Source organism: Drosophila suzukii, unplaced genomic scaffold (assembly GCF_043229965.1).
Source record: "Drosophila suzukii unplaced genomic scaffold, CBGP_Dsuzu_IsoJpt1.0 scf_10, whole genome shotgun sequence".
Taxonomy (NCBI): domain Eukaryota; kingdom Metazoa; phylum Arthropoda; class Insecta; order Diptera; family Drosophilidae; genus Drosophila; species Drosophila suzukii.
Window position 1 is genome coordinate 1,963,015 of NW_027255897.1, and position 23,561 is coordinate 1,986,575.

The window sequence follows — 23,561 nt, forward strand, 5'->3', positions numbered from 1 at the left end:
CAGAATTTTGAATAAAACTATTAAAAAATCGGACGACTTTCAAAATATATTTATTGTCAAAATAATTCTAATATACTAATACTAATTATACTAAGATTTCATTTTCTGTAAATATATTCGGTTATAAATACAAAATGGGACATTACCTTAATGTTTCTGTAATTAGTTTAAAGTTTTCTAAAAATCGAAAAGCCCTAAACATACAACGCTCCCACGTGAACGACCTGCAAGGGTATAGAAACTTCGGCTCGATCCGACTTATTTACTACGTGCAATAGACCCAAATAATCATGAAATCACGACTAACATCGCAAAATTTTCAAATGAGCTGTAACGAGTGAAAAAGCGGGCATCCAATACAAATGTCTATATGGAGTGTCACTCGGTGAAAACTGAAGAGATTTTATTGGTTCGGAAACGCTTCCAATTTAGTTTTTTTTAAAACTGTAGACCATTTTTGTGTCGTTATCGCAGCCACAGAAGTTCTAGTTGTTAGGGAGGTTACATTTTTTTCAGCACCTTTAACAAAATGGTTAATTAATTTCCCGCACATTGACAATCGTCAAAATAAAGTTAATTGCCATGTTTTCTAAAGTCATTAGAGCTAATGGGTGCACGCAATTAAGACTTAAATCTCCGGGAGATATATCGGAACAGAAATCGATACTCTTCTATAAATGTACATGCGGTCTGCAATCCGAAGTTACAGTTTCAGGATTTGGTAATAATTTATCATTTTTTACCAGGAAATTTCTTTTCTGCAGATATTGTTTTAATTTTGCTTTGTATGCGAATTAACTTTCTCATTAATGAATTTGTTAAACAAATTTATTATTATTTTTTATCTTCACTTATTCGATTCGATTCTTAAAAACAAACTGCCCTGCCTCGAGTTCAATGATCAATAATAAAACTCGGCTTAAGAGATTTATCTCAAAATAGGTGATGCAATTTGCAGATTAAATTTGAAATTAAAATTCGGCCGGTGGATTAAGATTTCGTAAAAATTATGGATTTCACTATTTCTCCCGTTTTTGTTTACTAAAAAAAGGATCAAACAAATTTAATCAATAGTTATACTTTTGTCGATTTTATACAAAAATAGATTGAATCATAATTACCCACTGTTTAAACAAATTATTTTTCAAAGAAAATGTTTTAATGAAAAGTATATTATATAATATTACTTTCTAGCCATAGCAATGCCTAGACCCAATTTTCCACCAAGTACTAGCGCCGCTCCACCAGCGACTGCCAAGCCCTTCGCAACTTCCTTATCAATTTGTTTCTTAATGTATTCCTGAAATGCAAGTTTTTAAATTTTCATTTAAATTTTTAAACTCATATACATATCGACCATCTAATACCAGAGTGACTTAAGCCAAAAAACAGAAAAACAACAAACACGGGTGTGCCTTTAACTATTTCGCTTAAAATTCATTAATTAGGTTGCTTTTCTTTGCTAAATTATTTTTGACTCTAAAATGTAAATAGAATGATGCCCAATTACAATTACAATTACAATGATTTCATTCAGAAGTTTGCAAAGCACTGAAGGACACGTTTCTTGATCAGCGTCACTAGATCTAGCCATGTCCGTCTGTCCGTTTCTATGAAACTAGTCTCTCAGCTTTCGGGAGGTTTATATGTCGGAACAAACCAGATCCCACATGTAAAAAAATTATAAGCTCGATGTTTTTATACCCGTTACTCGTAGAGTAAAAGGGTATACTAGATTCGTCGGAAAGTATGTAACAGGCAGAAGGAAGCGTTTCCGACCCCATAAAGTATATATATTCTTGATCAGGATCACTAGCCGAGTCGATCTAGCCATGTCCGTCTGTCTGTCTGTCCGACTGTCCGTCTGTCCGGATGGACGCTGAGATCTCGGAAACTATGAGAGCTAGGCTATTGAGATTTGGCGTGCAGATTCCTGAGCTTCTTACGCAGCGCAAGTTTGTTTCAGTAGACTGCCACGCCCACTCTAACGCCCACAAACCGCCCAAAACTGTGGCTCCTACAGTTTTGATGCTAGATAGAAAATTTTAATTGAAATGTAATGTTCTCATCAATACCTATTGATTGACCCAAAAAAAGTTTGCCACGCCCACTCTAACGCCCTCAAACCGCACATACCTGTGGCGCCCACAATTTTCATGCTAGATAAACAATTTTAACTGAAATGTATTGGTCTCGTCAATACCTATCGATTGATCCAAAAAAAAATTTGCCACGCCCACTCTAACGCCCATAACGCTTAAATCTGTATACCGCCGGTAGGTGGCGCATTTTAGTCTCGCTTTGCTGCTTGCATATCTCCATTTAGCTGAGTAACGGATATCTGATAGTCGAGGTACTCGACTATAGCGTTCTCCCTTGTTTGAGATATTAATATCTAAACTTGGGAATATTATTCTCTTAACATTTCAAAATTTTGAATAAAATTATTAAAAAATTGGACGACATTATCATATAGCTGTTATAGGAACGATCCGATATTTAAGTAACAAAATAATACTAAGACCGTTAAATTTTTTTTTCGGTAAACATATACGGTTATAAATTAAAATGGGACATTACCTTAATGTTTCTGGAATTAGTTTTAAGTTTTCTAAAAATCGAAAAGCCCTAAACATACAACGCTTCCACGTGAAAGACCTGCAAGGGTATAGAAACTTCGGCTCGATCCGACTTATTTACTACGTGCAGTAGAAATAAGAGTTTTGGGAAGATAGCTTTAAAACTGACAGACTAGTTTGCGTACATACGGACGATTTTGGGATGTTTGTTGGCGTGCCCTTTTTTTTAGGTCAATCAAAAGGTATAGAGATATAAACACTATGTTTCAAATAAAAATATATTTATCACATTTAAACAAGAAAGGAAGTTAACTTCAGCAAGCCGAAGTTTGTATACCCTTGCAGTTATAATTATTAATTTTAATTCGAAATTCTTAAGAGTACAAAAATTGTTATTCCCAATAGTATAAAATAACATGTCAAAACACACCGAAGCTATGATATGTTTCATATTTTTTTCCCACACATTTTCCGATCGTTCCTATGGCTGCTATATGATAAAGTCGTCCGATTTTGATAAAATTAAATTCGAAATTCAGAACTAATTAAAAAATGTTATTTCCAAGCATAGGAGTTTATATGTTAAAAAACACCAGAGATTTAATTTTTTAAACCTTTTTTTCCGTTAATTCCTATGGGAGCTATAAGATATAGTTGTACGATCCGGCTGGTTCCGACTTATATACTACCTGCAAAAGAAATAAGACTTTTAAACTGAAAACTATTTTGCGTAGAAACGGACGGACAGACGAACATGGCTAGATCGGCTCGTCTAGTGATGCTGAACAAGAATATATAAACTTTATGGGGTCGGAAACGTCTCCCTCATTGCGTTCCAAACTTCTGACTGAGAGCATTATACCCTCTGCAAGGGTATAAAAAGGTGCCACAGTTTCAAGCGGGCGTTGCACATTTATGTAACAAACTTTTGATGCTTACGAAGCTAAGGAATCGCGTCTAAAGTCCCAACGCTCTAACTCTTATAGTTTTCGAGATCACATTGTCCACATGGACAGACGGACAGGGATAAATCGATTCGACTGGTGATCCTGATCAATAATAAATTAGCAAAATCCCTTCAGTTCTGGAGTCGGCTCGAGGTGGCATGTCAGAAGGCAAAAACACTGTTTCGCCGTCGATGTCACAGAGTCGGAATTCGGCATTTCCAATATTGTCTCTTCTTGCTAATACGTCTTAGAAAATAAAAAAAAGCCTTGACTTCGATCATTCTTTCGGCGTTAACCGACGGGAAACAAGAGTTTTTTAATAAGTTCGTCGGAAATTTAATGTTTACAAATGCGTTTACAAGTTTACGTGAGGGGTAAGTGCAACTATAATTTATTAATAAAATATTTATTTATTTATTTGACAAATTAAGCTTATCATACAATGATAAACTTAATACTAAATTTTCGAGCACTAATTAAAATATGTAAATTGTTTACTTACAGTTTTTGATGTTTCCCCCTTTACCTGTGAAACAAAAAAAATATATTTGTGTAAAATATATTAAAAACTCGTACTTTTTTTAAATATTTTTAGCCGACTGCCCGGAAAATCGACTGTCTGACAAACTTTTTGGCAAGGCGACCAAATACATTCAAAATAAATAAGTTTAATATAAACTGTCCGCCGGGGTGGTAGCGGGGTACGGCGCTGGCGGTATGGCGAGGGAGGCGACGCGGGAACTGGCAGCGTCGGCGGGAACTGTGAACGCGCTGGGCTTCGGCGTGGGGCTGCTGGTGCGGCTGACGGACGTTGGATGCGGCGATCTGCCTGTGGTCGCTGTAGGGCAGAAAACACACGCTGCGCGAATTGCCCCTTAACCGAAAAAAATGTACGCACAAAAGTTAACTTGGAAAGTAGGCGGGGGTGCGACCGCGGTTTATTTCAGTTTGAACTCCAAAATCGAACTAACTCAGTCTAAGCTCCGCTCTGCGCTCCAAAGCGCAGCGGAGACTTCATGGAGGGAGCCATGTGGAAGCCCGGCTGTATCACCTTCGGGTAGACGTCCGCGCCCAGGATCAATGAAATAGTGGCTGGCCGGTGGAAACGCTCATCCGCGAGCGGTAGCTCCTTAAATTTCTGGACGACGCTCTCACTGAGCGCACGGATGGGGGTGCAGATGCGCACGTTCGGATCGATCTTGAGGACCACCTCCAGCTTGATGGCCTCCTCGACCTTCGAACGAATCGTCGCCGTGCATATGCTCTCATCGCCCACGTTTGTTGTCGGCAAACGAAAAGCGGCGGCCAGGGATGCATCGATGGAGCTTGTCGGGGTGCACGGATCGATGAGTGCGGCGGTGTCGAACGTCTTCTCTCCGGTCTCGACGATCACCAAAGCAGTCGGGACGATATTAACGCTATGACGCTGGAGAAGTGCGGCGAGCGACGGAGCTGGTGTCGAGAATGCTGAGCGCGGTGGAGGGGCAGGCGTTTGGCGAGTTGGCGGATCTTGCCGGCGCGAACGCTGCGGAGAAGCGGGCTGTTGCTTGGAGCCGGACTTTTTCCGGGAAACAAGGTCGTGCATGTACAGCAGCGTGTGATGGTTCCGGTTGCACGTTCTGCACCGGTCACCGCTACGACAGCTCCCAGTGGAGTGCTCGTGTGCGAGACAGTTCGCGCAGTACTTGTTTATGAGAACTGCCCCCAGCCGCTTCTCTGTGCTCAGCTTTAGGAACTTCTGACACTTCCGAAGAGGATGAATTCCGCGGCAGTCTCGGCATCGGTAGGACTGAGTACCTCTAGTACGTCTGCTATCCAAAGCCTGAGCGCTACGTGGACGGGGAAAAAACAAACAGGGCTGATTAACAATGACGTGGATAATGGCTACGGACTAAGGTGTGTAAGAAACGCGTTACGAGGTAGTTTTGGGCGGCTCTCTTGGAAGAAGAACCACCTTGGTCACTGGACGTTTGACAATGCCGCGTGTCGTACGAATGTCGACTACGCGGACATTGCCATCGGCTCCCGGAAAAACGGAGTCTATTCTTCCGAGTCGCCACTCATTTGAGGGCAAATTGTCATCTTTCCATTGTCGGACTGGACTTGACGAGGACACCCTCTTCTAGAGACGAAACGAGCGAAAGCGGCAATAAACTTTTAAGTCGTTAAGTCGGATGTAGGCTCTAGATGGATGGCCTTTGTAGAAAAACAAACGAAAACCAACACATACCCTTTCGTAATGAGACAAGCTCTTCCGGTATAATTTTTTATATCGAACGGGCCGGCGTAGTCCATCCCTGTGTACGTGAACGGACGGGAAAAAGACACTCGCTCTTTTGGAAAACTTCCCATCATCTGGACTTGCAATCTCTTTTTGTGAATAACGCAGACCTTGCAGGAGTTAACCACTGCCTTCACCAAGTTCTTTATTCTCGGAACCCAGTATCTGGACCGAGTGAGACGCACCACTAACTGGTTACCACCATGTAACGTAATGAGATGTGTGAATTTTACCAGAAGCCGCGAGAGTGCACATTCGTACGGCAGGATTATCGGATGTCGTTCATTATACCGCAAACTGTCGGAGGCCGTTACGCGGCCGCATGCCCTGATTACCCCTTTCTTATCTAGAAAGGGGTTCAGGGAGAGTATCGAACTTGCCGCGGGCACAGGACGCTTCTGACTCAAGCAGCGGTATTCTTCAGAAAAATACCTGCGCTGAGTGCAAATTGTCATGAGTTCTTCCGCGGCGGCAACGTCCTGGGCCTCTAGACGGACCCCGGAAAGCGGTGATCGTCTTCGACATCGTTGGACAAATCGATGGACATACGCGAGGACCCGCAAAGCTCTATCTAAATTGGAAAAGCGATCTAGGAAATCTTCTGTCGGCATAGACGCCACATGGACTTTAACGGCACGCTTTTCGATCTCAGTCACCGGCAGGTCGGTTCCCTGGCTGGGCCAATGATCGCGTGGACGTTGCAGCCAAGTGAGTCCATGCCACCAAAGCGGGTTATCCACCAGCTCTTGAAGGGGAACTCCTCGACTAGCCAAATGTTCGGATTGAACGTGCGACCAATTGGCCGTCTCAGTGGACTCGGTGATCTTCGTCACCCTGTTGGCAACGAATGTTGTCCAATGGCACGCTGGTTTGGCTAACCATGCTAGCACAATCGTGGAATCGGTCCAACAATGGAATTTTGAGGTCAGCCTCGGCATATTAGGAAGAATGGCTTCGGCCATCTCTGACATAAGGAGAGCCCCACATAACTCCAGCCTGGGAGATACCGTTTTGACTGGCGCCACACGTGTCTTGGCCGTGTGCCTTTTGCGAGGCGTCACAGAATCCGTGATGCTCTACGCGGAACTCTGGACGGAAGGAAACCCATCTGGGTATTCTGACCTGGTCTAGGACCGAATAGCTCTGGAAAAAGCTGTTCCACCTTTGGCACAGCTCAATTGGAAGTCTATCGTCCCAGCCTAGATCCTGAAGCCAAATCTCTTGCATAAAGATTTTGGCACACATAACAAATATAGCGAGCCAGCCTGCTGGATAAAACAGCTTGGCAATTCGGGAAAGGACTTGGCGTTTCGTGTGGGAGATTTCCGTTGCTAAATCTGGTGGGACGAAAAAGAACTCATCGGACGTCGCCTTCCATCGTACGCCGAGAGTTTTGGCTGTGCTCTCAGTGTCAATCTCGAGGAAGTCGGTTGTCAGAAGATGATCGCTTTGGATATGAGCTAATATTTCTTTGTGGTTGGAGGTCCATTTCCTCAGTGGAAACCCCGCAGAATCTAGAGCACTTTGTAGCTCGCGAACAATGAACTTAGCGTCCTCGGCGGAGTCAGCTCCCGAAAGGACAACGTCCACATACATATGATTTCGAATGACGTTGCTCGCTCTTGGATGGCTGAGCTGCACGTCAGTTGCCAACTGTTGCAGGACTCGAATGGCCAGGAATGGCGCGCAATTGACTCCAAAAGTTACCGTCTGTAATTCGAAATCTCGACCGTGCCCCTCGCTGTTGCGGAATAGGATGCGCTGGAACGGCGAATGCTTCGGATCTACCCATATCTGCCGATACATTTTCTCGATATCGGCACTGTAGACGTATCGGAAATATCGCCACTTCAGGATCTGGGTAGTTAGATAGGACTGTAAGACTGGGCCAGCATGAAGGATATCATTTAAACTGACCCCATTCTCTGAAGGGCTGGAGGCATTGAAAACCACACGTAACTTAGTGGTTGTACTTTCCGGCTTGAGCACGGCATAATGCGGAAGGTAATAACTGGCAGAATTATGGGTAGGACGGACTTCTTTCATGTGATGGAGGTCGAGATACTCTTGAATCACGGAGTCTTATTTGGCTTTCAGCTGACTGTCCCTCTTTAGGCGTTGCTCGGTTCTTAGGAACTGCGACAACGCGGAGGATCTGGAGTGACCGAGGGCGGATTTTACGTTTTGGGGATCACGAAACGGAAGACTTACGACATACTTGCCGTTATCGTCTCTCGTAGTCGTTCGGAGAAAATTTTCCTGATATGTCAAATCGGAAGATTTTGTCACTTTTACTGGCAGATCCTCCACCTCCCAAAATTTGGTGAGAAGCCTATCCAGGGACGTGTCAACCGTGTGGGAAATTCGTGTAGAAAAAACGGAAATCTGATTTTCTCTTGGAGAAGGAACGGAACCTGTTAGGATCCACCCGAAAATGGTTTCTTGACCGAGGAGAGAGCCACAAATGTTCGGCCGGGTGCCGCTTAGGAGAATGGATGGCAGTATGTCGGCCCCGACCAGAATATCTATCTGTGCGCTCTCGTAGAACTTTGGATCCGCTAGTGACAGTTCGGAAAGATCCCGTAGAAACTGTTGCGGAATCGGACAAGATGGAAGGTTTCCAGCTAATTGAGGAAGAACATAGGCCGTCGTGTTTATTTGCAAGCCAGGCCTGGTCGGAAAACGGGTGGTAAACTGACAGAGCTTTTTCGATGGCGATTGGGAGGAGTTGCCTCTGTGTAGTAAGGTGTGATGGCGGCCGCGGCACGTAAAGCAGCTATGAGTGCTTTCACAATCACGCAGCTGATGCCCTCGTGCGAAGCAGTTCAGACACAGCTGCTTTCTCTTTATAAATGCCGACCGCTCGTCTACCGTCATATTGAGAAACCGTGCACATGTGCGGACAGGATGGTTGTCCTTCTTACAAAGGTCACATCCTTTTGGCTTGGGTGCTACCCTTGCCTCGTAAGAATTTATTCTTCGAGGCGCTGCAGTGGGGGCGGATGTTTTTGGCAGATTTTGACTCGAGCCTGTCGGCCGTACGTCGTCTATGGCTTCTAAGGTCCGGTGACGCTCCGTAAGGAAGGCGTTCAGTTCCTGCCACGTCGGAATCTCTGCCTTATTGTGCAGGGACTGTTCCCACAAGGATAGCGTGAGCTTAGGAAGTTTGGAGGAGCACATGTACACTAAGAGGCAATCCCAATTTTCGGTTTCAATTCCGGACATTTCTAAAGCCGTGAGGCAGCCCTGGATGGTGCGTTGAAGTTCACGGATAGCTGACCCAGATTCCTGATTAACGGACTGCACATTGAAAAGTATTTTTAACTGTCTATTTACTAATAACCGCTTGTTTTCGAAACGCTCAGTTAGGTTAGCCCAAGCTGAGCGAAAGCCGTCGTTAGTAAGGGGGAAGTTTGACACTATCGTGTGTGCATCGCCGCTTGTTTTGGCATTTAGATGAAAAAGTTTTTCGACTGGCGTCAGCCTTGGATTGTTTATATAAATGGCCGTAAACATATCCCTAAAGGTCGGCCACCGCAGATAATCTCCGGTGAAAACCTCGGTATCGCACGGAGGCAGCCGATATCCAGAGGAAATGTAAGTCTGGGTAAGAACATCTTGAACTTGGGGAGCCTGGGCTATCATATCCGCGATCTGAGCCCCACATCTCTCGTAAACGGAATAGCAGTAGCCGTATTTAGCCTTGAGAACTGGCAAACTATCAGCTGCATTGTCTCCGGCTGCTGCTAAGCACCCGGTGCATTCATCGTATTCTGCCTTGATGCGGTCCCATAACGCGCGTATTTCTTCGCGGCGGATGTTCAGCATGAACAGAGTAGGAGGGATCGGCGAAGGAGTGTTTGCTCTGGATTCAAACTCACTCAGCCGATCTGAGACCTCAGTAAATTTGCTTAGAGCGATTTGAGAAGATGTTAGTGCCATTTTGACGTTTGCACGGGTGGCCCTTTTCGGGGCGACGAGGTCTTGGCGGTTAGTTCGGGTGTGGGCGGATCTACGGATATGCCTGGGACTACGGCAGGTGGAATGGACAACTTGTTGTTATCACTTCCAACGGACATTTAAAGGAAATTACCCATTTTTTTTTTTTTTTTTGGGTCAGAATCTGCTCGCCTTTGTTTATGTCGGATATATAGGAAACCTGGCCCACTTTCGGAACAGTGGAACGAGGTGTCGACAAAAAAAAGTAGTGGATCGGAGAAATAGAAATTGAAAGCAAGTACCGACCTGGTTACTTTGCGGAATTAAACCCAATGATACGGATTAGGAACGGTGAGTAAGGAGTTCGAATATCACCCGTTGAGAAGTAATACTATAATATTTAACCCTTTTGGTATATGTATTATGGTTGGGATCAAGTTTGGTATATTTTTGCTGGTATTTTTTGCGTTTGGATAAATTGAGGGGGAAAAATACCAACTATGTGTTAATATATAGTCCCCGGTGGAGTAATTGTAATATTTCGCCTTTATTTAAACTTCTGAATGAAGAAAAAATACCAAATTATGCCAATAAGTTGTTGGCCGGAGGATGCGATCGGTTGATTATTTAATATTGGAGTATTGCTTTAATTTGATTCAATATTCCGAAGGAAAAATACTAAGAATATACCCAAAAAATTTTTGGACATGCTATGCATGCGGTGGAGTGCTGGTATTTTTCTCGTTTAAATAAAATAAATTTTACGGAGTAAATACCAAATACCGAAAAAATACTAAAAAGTTCGGTGGTAAATAAAAATTTTCACGTCGGTTGGTGTAATTTTTTATTTTACTATTTTTGACCGGATGGCCGACGGAAAACTTTAATTAGTCGGAACGGGATGGTGGAGTTAAAAATTATATGTGACTGTATGTAGATATTTGTATATATGTAGATATTTATATGTATGTAGATATTTGTATATATGTAGATATTTGTATGTATGTAGATATTTGTATGGATGTAGATATTTATATGTATGTATGTAGATATTTGTATGTATGTAGATATTTTCATGTAAGTTATCCAACCCGTGAAACGGTTCCACTTATGGAATTTATAAACAAATTTTTGAATTCAATCTCAGCTATGTTACCCTTGCCTTCAGCGACATTGCCTTTGCCTTTGCTTAAGATTCTGCCTTTGCCTTTGCCATTCACTAAGATAAATAAACCAATCGTAAAGTAAACACAAGCTTCCGTTCGAAGCCCAAACTTTTCCGTTCAAAGCCCACAGTATTGCGTTCTAAGTTCAGAACATATTGCGTTCCGGTTTTCAATCAAATTGCATCGGTCAGCATAATTTCATTTCACAACGAGATGCGACAGTTTCAGCATAAGCTTTTATTTTAAACAAAAATTAAAGTTCTGGAAGCTTAAGAAAAGGAAAGCTTCTGGCCGAGGTTCATTGGATAATTTTTTAGAATTAAGAGCCAGTCCTATTTTATCCGAGACCGCGATCGGTTCACAGTTTATAAAAAGTATCTTGTATTAATTGAGTTTTAAGAATAAAGGTTTATCACCCGAGTTTTAAAAATAAAAAAATAAATTTTTTTAAATCATCTACTAACGACGAATTTAATTTGTATGTAATTTTCGCCGGTTTTAAATTTATTAAATTATTATTGCCGGCGGGGTATGTGTTGTTGTGGAGGTTTTCGATTTATTTGTATGTGGACTGTATTTGGAAAAACGAAAAAATATGTGCAAGTACTTTAGCGGCTGCGGATATACAGTGAGAAAATCTTGGAAAGTTTTGGGGGCCTGAATTGGCAGAACACTGGAAATTAAATAATTCTCACTGTATGCTTGGCTTGGAATATTTTTTCTCGATTTTATACAAGTGTATGTATGTATGGATGAGCGGCCAAATGCAATTAAAAAGGGAGTCGGAAAAAATTGGCAATATGGCCTCGCGTTGCAAAAGGAAAATCGTTGAAAAAAATGGCGAAGTAATTTATTAATTGCCCTTGTCGGATTTAATCGGACTTGGATTTTGGACAAGTCAGACGAGTTATATTTTCGAGTGGCTGACCGGCAGACCGGCAATTAATGAGACGAAAAAGCTTTACTTATCTTATCCGGCTCGAAGGACCAAAATGTCCGCCAAATGGCGGCGTCGGCGGGAACTGTTAAACGCGCTGGGCTTCGGCGTGGGGCTGCTGGTGCGGCTGACGGACGTTGGATGCGGCGATCTGCCTGTGGTCGCTGTAGGGGAGAAAACACACGCTGCGCGAATTGCCCCTTAACCGAAAAGAATGTACCACAAAAGTTAACTTGGAAAGTAGGCGGGGGTGCGACCGCGGTTTATTTCAGTTTGAACTCCAAAATCGAACTAACTCAGTCTAAGCTCCGCTCTGCGCTCCAAAGCGCAGCGGAGACTTCATGGAGGGAGCGGGAGAGCGGTGCAGCTGGATAGCGGGGCCGGTCCAGATTCGCCGGACAGTGGGCCTGAACATAAACTATAAAGTTAAATAATGCAAACATTTATTTTTAAAAAATGAATACAAATAAAAAGTTAATAAGCGTATTTATACCATTTTTATCGATCACATTTTATATTATATCACACAAGAAATCTCCCATACGACAAACACGTATAAGGCATGCATGAAATCACGACTGACATCGCAAAATTTTCATATGAGCTGTAACGAGTGAAAAAGCGGGCATCTAATACAAATGTCTATATGGAGTGTCACGCGGTGAAAACTGAAGGGATTTTATTGGTTCGGAATCGCTTCCTACTTCCTGTTACATACTTTTCCCCAATTACAATATACCATTTTACAGTAAAAGTTTTAAAAGTTTAGATAACGCTAATGAGTGCACGGAATTAAGACTTAAGTCCCCGGGAGATATATCGGAACAGAAATCGATACTCTTCTATAAATGTACATCCGGTCTGCAATCTGAAGTTACAGTTTCAGGATTTGGTAATAATTTATTATTTTTTACAACGAAATTTCTTTTCTGCAGATGTTGTTTCAATTTTGCTTTGTATGCTTATTAACTTTCTCATTAGTGAATTTGTTAAACAAATTTAATATTATTTTTTAACTTCACTTATTCGATTCGATCCTTAAAAACGGACTGCCTTGCCTGGAGTTCAATGATCAATAATAAACCTCGGCTTAAGAGATTTATCTCAAAATTGATAAAGAGAGTGACACAAGAGAGTCGGAAAATATGTTGATGCAATTTGCAATTTAAATTTACGTTAGGGATCGCTTTGAGGAACTTGTGTTTACGTTAGCGGACTCAGGGCTCGCTCTGGGGCTCTTGTGTTTACGTTAGCGGACTTCAGGGCTTGGACGTTTACGGTATCAGTTTCATGCGGAGTCTGTGAAACTGATCTGGGTGGGAATAATTTGGAAGCGCAGTTGAGAGAAATAGATGACCACGGAATTATCTCTAGGTCAGTCAGAGTTATTTGGAGATTGGCTCTTGGCTTAAAGTTGTTTATTAATTGTTGTTGTTGTTGTTATTAACTTACTTCATCAGTTGTTGGTACACAGGTCCTCAAATTAATCAGAATTCCGGTTTTTTAGATTTTTTTGTCTAGCCTTTTTTAACTGCCGATTGACTTTCCCCTTTTTGTGGTCCTATTTTATTATTAGATATTTAATAAAAGTTAACACTTGGGCCTTTTATTGAATTATCGCGGTTAAACTTAATAAAATATTTAAGAACATTAATGAAGTAAATTACTATTTATCGATTTCAGCAACAGACAAAACGCTGCGTTGTTGAAGTTGCAGGTGGATTAAGATTCCGTAAAAATTATGGATTTCACTATTTCTCCCGTTTTTGTTTACTAAAAAAAGGAACAAACAAATTTAATCAGTAGTTATACTGTTGTCGATTTTATACAAAAATAGATTGAATCATAATTAACCACTGTTTAAACAAATTATTTTTCAAAGAAAATGTTTTAATGAAAAGTATATTATATAATATTACTTTCTAGCCATAGCAATGCCTAGACCCAATATTCCACCAAGTACTAGCGCCGCTCCACCAGCGACTGCCAAGCCCTTCGCAACTTCCTTATCAATTTGTTTCTTGATGTATTCCTGAAATGCAAGTTTTTAAATTATCATTTAAATTTTTAAACTCATTTACATATCGACCATCTAATACCAGAGTGACATAAACCAAAAAACAGAAAAAAAAAACAAACACGGGTGTGCTATTAACTATTTCGTTTAAACTTAATTAATTTGGTTGATTTTCTTCGCTAAATTATTTTTGCCTGTAAAATTTAAATAGAATGATGCTCAATTACAGTCCTTTATTGTAATTTACTAGTGTATATGTTTTTGATATATATTATCATTATTATATTATTTTGATATATATTTTCCGAACCTTCCTATAGCTATGTTACATACATAGTAGCCCGATTTTTATTAAATGAATTCGAAGTTTTGAGATATGAAATGTTAAATGTATTTAATATTAAAATGCTATACACGTGAGTAGAAGGGAAAATGATCAAAAATAAATAATATTCATCCGATCCTTACTATGGCAGCTATATGACATTGTCGTCCGATTTTTATACACCTGCAGAGGGTATGATTTCAGTCAGAAGTTTGCAAAGCAAACGCGTGTCCTTCACACGTTTCTTGATCAGCATCACTAGATCTAGCCATGTCCGCTTGTCCGTTTTTATGAAACTAGTCTCTCAGCTATCGGGATGAAACCTTCCCAAAAGTTTTATTTCTATTGCAGGTAGTTTATATGTCAAAACAATCCTGATCTTAAATGTTAAAAAATTATAACTTCGGTGTTTTTTGAGATATTAATATCTAAGCTTGGGAAAATCATTCTCTTAATATTTCAGAATTTTGAATAAAACTATTAAAAAATCAGACGACTTTCAAATAGCTTTCAAAATATATTTATTGTCAAAATAATACTAATATACTAATACTAATTATACTACGATTTCATTTTCTGTAAATATAGACATTACCTTAATGTTTCTGTAATTAGTTTAAAGTTTTCTAAAAATCGAAAAGCCGTAAACATACAACGCTCCCACGTGAACGACCTGCAAGGGTATAGAAACTTCGGATCGATCCGACTTATTTACTACGTGCAATAGACCCAACAAACTTTATGGCAAGGCGACCAAATAAATTCAAAATAAATAAGTTTAATATAAACCATAAAGTTAAATAATGCAAAAATTTACTTTTAAAAAATGAATTCAAATAAAAAGTTAATAAGCCTATTTATACCATTTTTATCGATCACTTTTTATATTATATCACACAAGAAATCTCCAAGGACATTTGACCAGGTGACCTCCCATACGACAAACACGAATAAGGCATGCATGAAATCACGACTGACATCGCAAAATTTTAAAATTAGCTGTAACGAGTGAAAAAGCGGGCATCCAATACAAATGTCTATATGGAGTGTCACTCGGTGAAAACTGAAGAGATTTTATTGGTTCGGAAACGCTTCCAATTTAGTTTTTTTTTAAACTGTAGACCATTTTTGTGTCGTTATCGCAGCCACAGAAGTTCTAGTTGTTAGGGAGGTTACATTTTTTTCAGCACCTTTAACAAAATGGTTAATTAATTTCCCGCACATTGACAATCGTCAAAATAAAGTTAATTGCCATGTTTTCTAAAGTCATTAGAGCTAATGGGTGCACGCAATTAAGACTTAAATCTCCGGGAGATATATCGGAACAGAAATCGATACTCTTCTATAAATGTACATGCGGTCTGCAATCCGAAGTTACAGTTTCAGGATTTGGTAATAATTTATCATTTTTTACCAGGAAATTTCTTTTCTGCAGATATTGTTTTAATTTTACTTTGTATGCGAATTAACTTTCTCATTAGTGAATTTGTTAAACAAATTTAATATTATTTTTTAACTTCACTTATTCGATTCGATTCTTAAAAACAAACTGCCCTGCCTCGAGTTCAATGATCAATAATAAAACTCGGCTTAAGAGATTTATCTCAAAATAGGTGATGCAATTTGCAGATTAAATTTGAAATTAAAATTCGGCCGTGAATTGATGTTTACGTTAGGGATCGCTTTGAGGATCTTGTGTTTACGTTAGCGGACTTCAGGGCTTCGACGTTTACAGTATCATTTTTATGCGGAGTTTGTGAAACTGATCTGGGTGGGAATAATTTGGAAGCGCAGTTGAGAGAAATAGATGACCACGGATTTATCTCTAAGCCAGTCAGAGTTATTTGGAGAGTGGCTCTTGGCTTAAAGTTGTTTATTAATTGTTGTTGTTGTTGTTATTAACTTACTTCATCAGTTGTTAGTACACACGTCCTCAAATGAATCAGAATTTCGGTTTTTTAGGTTTTTTGTCCATAATTTTTTAACTGCCGATTGACTTTCCCCTTTTTGTGGTCCTATTTTATTATTAGATATTAAATAAAAGTTAACATTTGGGCCTTTTATTGAGTTATCGCGGTTAAACTTAGTACAATATTTAAGAGCATTAATGAAGTAAATTACTATTTATCGATTTCAGCAACAGACAAAACGGCTGCGTTGATGAAGTTGCAGGTGGATTAAGATTTCGTAAAAATTATGGATTTCACTATTTGTCCCGTTTTTGTTTACTAAAAAAAGGAACAAACAAATTTAATCAATAGTTATACTGTTGTCGATTTTATACAAAAATAGATTGAATCATAATTAAGCACTGTTTAAACAAATTATTTTTCAAAGAAAATGTTTTAATGAAAAGTATATTATATAATATTACTTTCTAGTCATAGTGGAGCACTAGAAGGGAGCGCTTCCCAATGGCTTTCACAGATCAGCTATGCTGGTATTACCTGGCCACAATTCCAAGAGTTGTTTGTTCAGCGCTACGACGATTCTGTGACGCCGGCCGCCACCTTGTTGAACATTCTCAACGGACGTCCGAAAACGGGCGAGTGTTTGTCAGCGTACGGTAGCCGATTAGTGATGTCACTTTTGACAAAATGGAAGTCGATGGACATCGAGGGAATAGCTGTTTCTTTCGTGCTGGCACACAATATAACGAACAGAAATGAACTACAGCAGCAGTTGAAGGCGTACGCATACAGCAAGCGAAGTGAGCACCTGGTTTCAGATCTTTCGATAGGCCCCGACAGGAAGAGATTCAAGGCATACACACCAATGAAGTTTCATTACTGTGGAATTTCTAGACACAAAATTCTGGAATGCCGTAAAAGGAAGGCAGAACAATCAAAACCAAATCAATCGTTTGGAAGACCACTGGCGGGACGAGACAGGACTGGAGTGACTTGCTTTAAATGTGGAATCGTCGGTCATATTGCATCTGCATGTATGAAGGGAACAGCAGCATCGAGTAGCAGTATGAACGAGAAGCGAGTAGATGTCTGTGCAGTGTTGGAGCCGAAAGGAATTTTATATCAATTTGGTGAGGCCTTTCCATTCTTTTTCGACTCGGGTGCCGAGTGCTCCTTATTAAAGGAAAAGTTAGCAGTCAAAGTGGCCGGAAAAAGATTTAATAATTTAGTCATTCTAAACCATAAAAAATTTGTCAATTTAATTTGGAAATCATGTTTAATGTAGTTATGGACGAGCATTTGAAACATGACAGAATGATTGGTCGTGAAATCTTGGCACTATGGCTTTGGCACAAACAAACAAATTAATTCAATATCCGATGAAACTATTACAAATTATGATTTGCTGAAAATTATGATTTAAGTGATAATGACAAGTCTAAATTGAAGAACATTTTTGACCAGTACACTGAGCATTTTATTATTGGAATATCGAGCAGACGTGTCACGACTGGAGAATTAGAAACTCGTTTATTAGATGCCAACAAGACTGTGCAGAGACGTCCATATCGACCTGGCGTATATGAAAAGGAATTAGTTAGAGATAAAATCAAAGAATTGTTGGCGGCAAATGTAATACGTCCAAGTAATTCTCCATTCGCGAGTCCAAATTTATTAGTTAAGAAGAAAGATGGCAGTGATCGTTTGTGCATAGATTATAGAGAGCTACGTGCAAATACAGTGGCTGACAAATATCCTTTCCCTTTAATATCAGATCAAGTAAACAGACTGCGTGGGGGTAAATACTTCTCTTGTTTAGATATGGCTAGTGGGTTTTAACAGATTCCAATAGATGTAGGATCTATAGAGAGAACTGCTTTTATAACCCCTGAGGGCCAGTACGAGTTTCTGTCTATGCCATTTGGGCTGAAGAATGCCTCTTCGATTTTTCAGCGAGCTATAACGCGAGCACTGGGTGACCTGGCGTACTCCTATGCAATTGTTTACATTGATGATGTAGTGATAGTAGCAAGGTCAAAGGAGGAAGCATTTGAAAGATTGACAGTTGTGCTAAAGGCTCTATCGGAAGCAGGATTTTCATTTAATATAAAAAAATGCTGTTTTCTGAAAACTGAAATAGAATATCTTGGCTACTTGGTCAAGGACGGTAGTAATGAACCAAATCCGCGAAAAATACAAGCTCTGGCTGGACTATCTCAACCAAAGAATGTTTCACAATTGCGACAATTTATAGGATTAGCGTCGTACTTCCGTAAATTTGTCCCACAGATGAAACCGTTATATCAGTTGACTTCCAAAATTAATAGTTTCGTTTGAAAAGCTGAGCATGAAGAAATACGGCAGAAGATCATCTCAGTACTAACTCATGATCCGGTTTTAATTATTTTTGATCCACAACATCCCATAGAGCTGCATACGGATGCAAGTGCAAGTGGCTATGGTGCCATTCTCATGCACAAAATAGACGGTAAGCCTAGAGTGGTCGAATACTTTAGCAAGTGTACATCGCCCCCAGAATCGAGGTATCATTCATACGAATTAGAAACCCTGGCAGTATACAACGCTGTAAAAAGTTTCCGACATTACCTTCACGGTCGAAAGTTTGTAACATTCACAGATTGTAATTCATTGAAAGCAAGTCGTGCTAAAGTAGAACTAACGCCGAGAGTTCACCGTTGGTGGGCATATTTGCAATCATTTGATTTCACTGTAGAGTACAGCAAGGAATATCGCATGGCGCACGTGGACTTTTTATCCAGAAATCCGATTGTCACTGAATGTGAGGCAACAAATAGAGTACCCGAAGTCCGCATCGACCTGACAGAGGGGACAGACAACTGGCTTGTAGCTGAGCAGCACAGCGTGATTCGTGTGTAAGGGAAATTATAGTCCAGTTGAATGATGGAGAGTTGCTGGAGAGTTTAGCGAAGACGTATGAGCTAAGAGCAGGAATTCTATATCGGAAAATTCAGAGAAATGGAAAAACACGCTGTCTACATGTAATCCCAAGAGCCTTTAGGTGGTCTGTAGTAAATCACGTCCATGAAGCAATCATGCATTTGGGGTGGCAGAAAACTTTAGACAAGGTTTATGAGCAGTAATGGTTCGAGCATATGTCCCAGTATGTACGAAAATTTGTAGAAAACTGCATCACATGCAAACTAGCAAAGCCTCCATCAGGGAAATTTCAAATGGAATTGCATCCAATTCCGAAAGTTGAGATACCTTGGCATAATGTGCACATTGATATTAGTGGAAAGCTGAGTTGTAAAAATGATACCAAGGAATATGTCATAGGTCAAATAGACGCATTTACTAAATTTGTACACCTATATCATACTTTGCATTTAGATGCAGAAAACTGTATTAAGGCTGTAAAATCAACAATATCACTTTTTGGTGTACCTAACCGTATCATAGCAGATCAAGGCAGGAGTTTCTCTTGTGGAAAATTTCGTGAGTTCTGTTCAATGCATAAAATAGAGTTACATTTGATAGCAACAGGTGCATGTAGGGCCAATGGACAGGTTGAAAGATTCATGAGCACGATGAAGAGTATGTTGACAGCGGTAGAGATAGGTGAACGTTCCTGACAGGATGCTCTCAGTGAAGTACAGTTAGCCATTAATTGTACAACGAACACGGTAACAAAGTATAGCCCATTAGAAATATTGATTGGAAGAGAGGCCAGGCCAATGGGCTTATTGCCAATAAATGAAGAAACTAAAATAGATTGTACGCAAGCGAGGGTTCAGGCCAAAGAAAATATTGAAATAAATGCGAAATATGAAAAGAATCGAGTTGATAAGAATAAGGCCAAGATTGTAAAACACAAGGTTGGGGATCATGTCTTGCTTAGAAGTGAAGAGCGGCATCAGACCAAATTGGATCCTAAGTTCAAAGGACCTTTTGTGGTTGCCGAGTTGTTGGAAGGTGATCGATACCTGTTAAAATCGTTAACTAGCAAGCGAACCTACAAGTATTCGCACGAGAGTTTGAGAAGGCTGCCGGACGAGCAGATCTCTGATGAGACTATTGAGGAAAGTGACAGTGGTGAAAAAGACACTCGTCGTGAGACATCAAACACAGGGGCTAGATTTGATCAACAATAGTCATGCCGTTTGGATCTGAGCAGATCGTGGCACTAAAGGTGCAAAGCGTCGCGTGGGGCGGCAAGAGCCTGTAACTGTGGTTTGATAACAAGGATAGCCAAATGGTCGGGTTTGCGCAGAAGAGTACAAGAGAAAGTTGAACCAGGTCAAGCCGAAGGCACAAGTGTAGAACCAGGAGTGTTCTGTCATGGTGTGTGGCGCGGTTGACTGGTGTGACAAGTTTGATTTGACTCACTGCATGATGTGAAAAAGCGAGATAGCCTGCGAAACCGACATTTGATGACGCAATTTATAAAGTTGTGTGTGTAGACTATTTCTTAAGCTAAGAATGATGTTGAGAGATGTAAAAGATGAAAAGAGAAATAAAGCAAGAATGATACCAACCTACTATTACAGTATGCACACGAGGACATGTGAAAGTCAGGATGTAAATGTAAAAGAAACTGTACAGCATTAAAGAATAAAATAAACTGGTCACTAGGTTATTTGTGGTTCCTTTTATTTGCACAATTGCTGAGAGCGTGGATTGAGAACGAGAGAGAGTGTCGTCTCAGCCGAGTGTGGCGCGGTCATGGTCAAGGTCAAGGACTCTGAGAGAGAGAAGGACCAAAAAGGAATTGCAAATGAGAAAGAGAGAGAGAAAAGAAAGGAATTTGCAATTGGATGATGTGTGTCGTTTTGACGTGTGTCTGAAGAAGCCGGCAGAAGGAAGCCGACTTCACTTTGCTTTCGATATCTAAACGGAGAAGACGTTGACCGCGACTCACTGCGCATCTGCAACAAAAATGCAAGAAGGAGACCAGCAAATGTCTCAGCCCCTGACATATACATAGTAGCCCGATTTTTATTAAATGAATTCGAAGTTTTGAAAGTAGGAGAGAAAATGATCAAAAATAAATAATATTTATCCGATCCTTACTATGGCAGCTATATGACATAGTCGTCCGATTTTTATACACCTGCAGAGGGTATGATTTCAGTCAGAAGTTTGCAACGCAAACGCGTGTCCTTCACACGTTTCTTGATCAGCATCACTAGATCTAGCCATGTCCGCTTGTCCGTTTCTATGAAACTAGTCTCTCAGCTATCGGGATGAAACCCTCCCAAAATTTTTATTTCTATTGCAGGTAGTTTATTCGTCTAAACAAACCAGTTCTCAAATGTTAAAAAATTATAACTTCGGTGTTTTTTGAGATATTAATATCTAAACTTGGGAAAATCATTCTCTTAATATTTCAGAATTTTGAATAAAACTTGTTACGTACGCCCTCCCCCATACAAGATTAACTCCGGCAAAAAAAACTGCCATAAGTTGAGGGTAGGGGCCCCTAATGACTAACCACACTCCGATTGATAAGGGCAAAACAGCAAGAACAATTCGACAACTCATGGGTGTCGCGTGGCCAGAACAACGACCACGATCCACCTGCTCGTAACCGTACTCCAGTAAGGTGGCAAAGTGCACCAGCCGGCCGTTGACTCCTAAAATAGGGGAAATAGAGAAACAGTACCCCTAGGTGGGAACACCTAGTTAATTCATCCAATATGGGGGACTAGCGAAAGCTCTAGTCCGGTATTAAAGACCCCAGCCAAATGGAGAAGTCAGACAGAAATTGTTCTGATCACGACCACGACTGGAAGAAGGCTGGTGTCCAGAAGAATGTTTTGACGTTTCCCTAGGATCAACTTCACCCAGGAGAAAGTCCCGATAACCGGTCCTGCGATCGACCACAATCTGGAGGAAGTCAACCTGCAAAATCCCGAAGGACGAAAAGAACTAGCGAACCAAGTGAATGGCCTAAGGACACCAAGATGGGTAGCAAAACGTCCAAAGTGGCCGGCAGCACCGCCAATGTGATTAACACAGTAGAGATCGTTGACCACCAAGATGATATTCAAGATGTCAACAAGACCATGAAGCTCATCGTTGGACTACTCCTGGTTACAGTGATCCTTAAGGTTGTAAAGATCTACAAGCGCTCTGTTCAGAGACGCCGCGACCAACATCATGCCCTGGACAAGTGGTGACCCACATTGGAGCATAAGCCAAGCGATACAGTGAAGTGAAGCAGCAAAGAGACAATAGAAAACAATAAATTATTAATAAATAAATTGCACTCCAATATTATAAACAAAAAGTGAATCGCCAAAAACAATCACAAACAATATGCGAGTACATGCATATCTGAATGCAAGTGTAAACAGAACCCCCAATTACATACGCTGAACAAGAAATTGGAGCTGCACCGACCAGCCCCAGCTCGAGCATTGGAACTGACGTGCGCCGTAGTGGAACTCACATACGATGCATGCATACATACATATCTATACAGCGATAGTGTTATTTTTTTTGTGTAACATAATTTTTGTGTTTTGTTTTTGTAAACCGCCATCAAGTCTTGCACGTATATATGTATATAAACCAATTATAAAATCTCCCAAAGTCCAGGATCCGGGGCGTCGAGATCTCATCGCCCAGGATTTAAAAGAGAGTAAGTTTGTCGGAACACGGTTCCTTTTCTTATACATGCATATATATATATATATATCCGTGCGCCAAGATTACATCAGAAGCTTTAGCAAAAACAATAGACACTGATCCACAATTTAACGTAAGAATTTTATACTTGTTATCAAAAGCGACCCTACCAATAACAGTGAATTTATTGGAGTACTTATATATTGAGACCTTCCGTCTAGATTTTTCTCCACTTGCCCACTGTAATAAGACCGAAAAGGCTATCATTATCTCTACCGTTCCAACGGCCATTGTCCTCTCCCGTCTGGATAAGAATTTGTTTTTGGGCAATATTAATACTTTCCTAGTTAAGACACGTCAGAATTAATCTGTTAGGAATACATGTAATAATATATAATATCCATATATAATAATTGCTTCATATATATAATCATTTAGATATACTTTTCTTTTTTATACCTTCTTTGTACATAATAATTAAATGTTAATTTTTCAGCGGCGAGTATCAGCCCTATGAGCGACGTTTGTAGTCGTGAATAGTCAGCATTTGCTGATGTGTGCACCTTCACAGGTGGTAAGGTCGATACTCTCCGCTAATACAATAATTGTCAATTAATTTAATCCCTATATGAATTAGCCAATATTATGTTATTCAATCCCGGCACACGCCGACATAAATATTATTTAATAAATTTATAATGTGAAAAAGAATTCGAAACGATGGTGTGCTAGAACTCTAACAACGGGGGTGTGCTGACGCGAGGAGTGGAGTAGGTCAAGAACAATGACATAACTTTCGACGGACAACTTTGACAATAGGGGATCGTATTGCGCTGCCCGCGACGATC

At 40.4% G+C, this 23,561-nt stretch overlaps 2 protein-coding genes across 10 annotated transcripts in view; both read right to left on the reverse strand.

Annotated features, from left to right (window-relative positions):
• Positions 1–23,561, reverse strand: part of Fis1 (fission 1 protein) — a 38,101-nt gene that overhangs the window by 2,719 nt on the left and 11,821 nt on the right. For 2 of the 9 annotated variants that reach the window (XM_070998855.1, XM_070998854.1), the window contains one exon: positions 16,230–16,419. The exons of 3 other annotated variants lie outside the window; for them this stretch is intronic. In XM_070998855.1, the coding sequence (XP_070854956.1) occupies positions 16,417–16,419 (3 nt within the window). In that variant the 3' untranslated portion in view covers positions 16,230–16,416. Of the gene's footprint in view, positions 1–12,077; positions 12,268–13,428; positions 13,623–13,768; positions 13,882–16,229; positions 16,420–23,561 lie in introns of those variants that run through there. 4 more of the 9 variants (XM_070998849.1, XM_070998852.1, XM_070998851.1 and 1 more) reach the window with 4 other exon arrangements.
• On the reverse strand, positions 1,123–13,434 carry LOC139354588 (uncharacterized). Its single transcript, XM_070998847.1, has 2 exons — positions 13,302–13,434; positions 1,123–5,355 (listed from the first exon to the last, which is right to left on the reverse strand). Exons 1-2 carry the CDS (start codon positions 13,304–13,306, stop codon positions 4,503–4,505), a joined length of 858 nt encoding a protein of 285 aa, XP_070854948.1. The 5' UTR covers positions 13,307–13,434; the 3' UTR covers positions 1,123–4,502.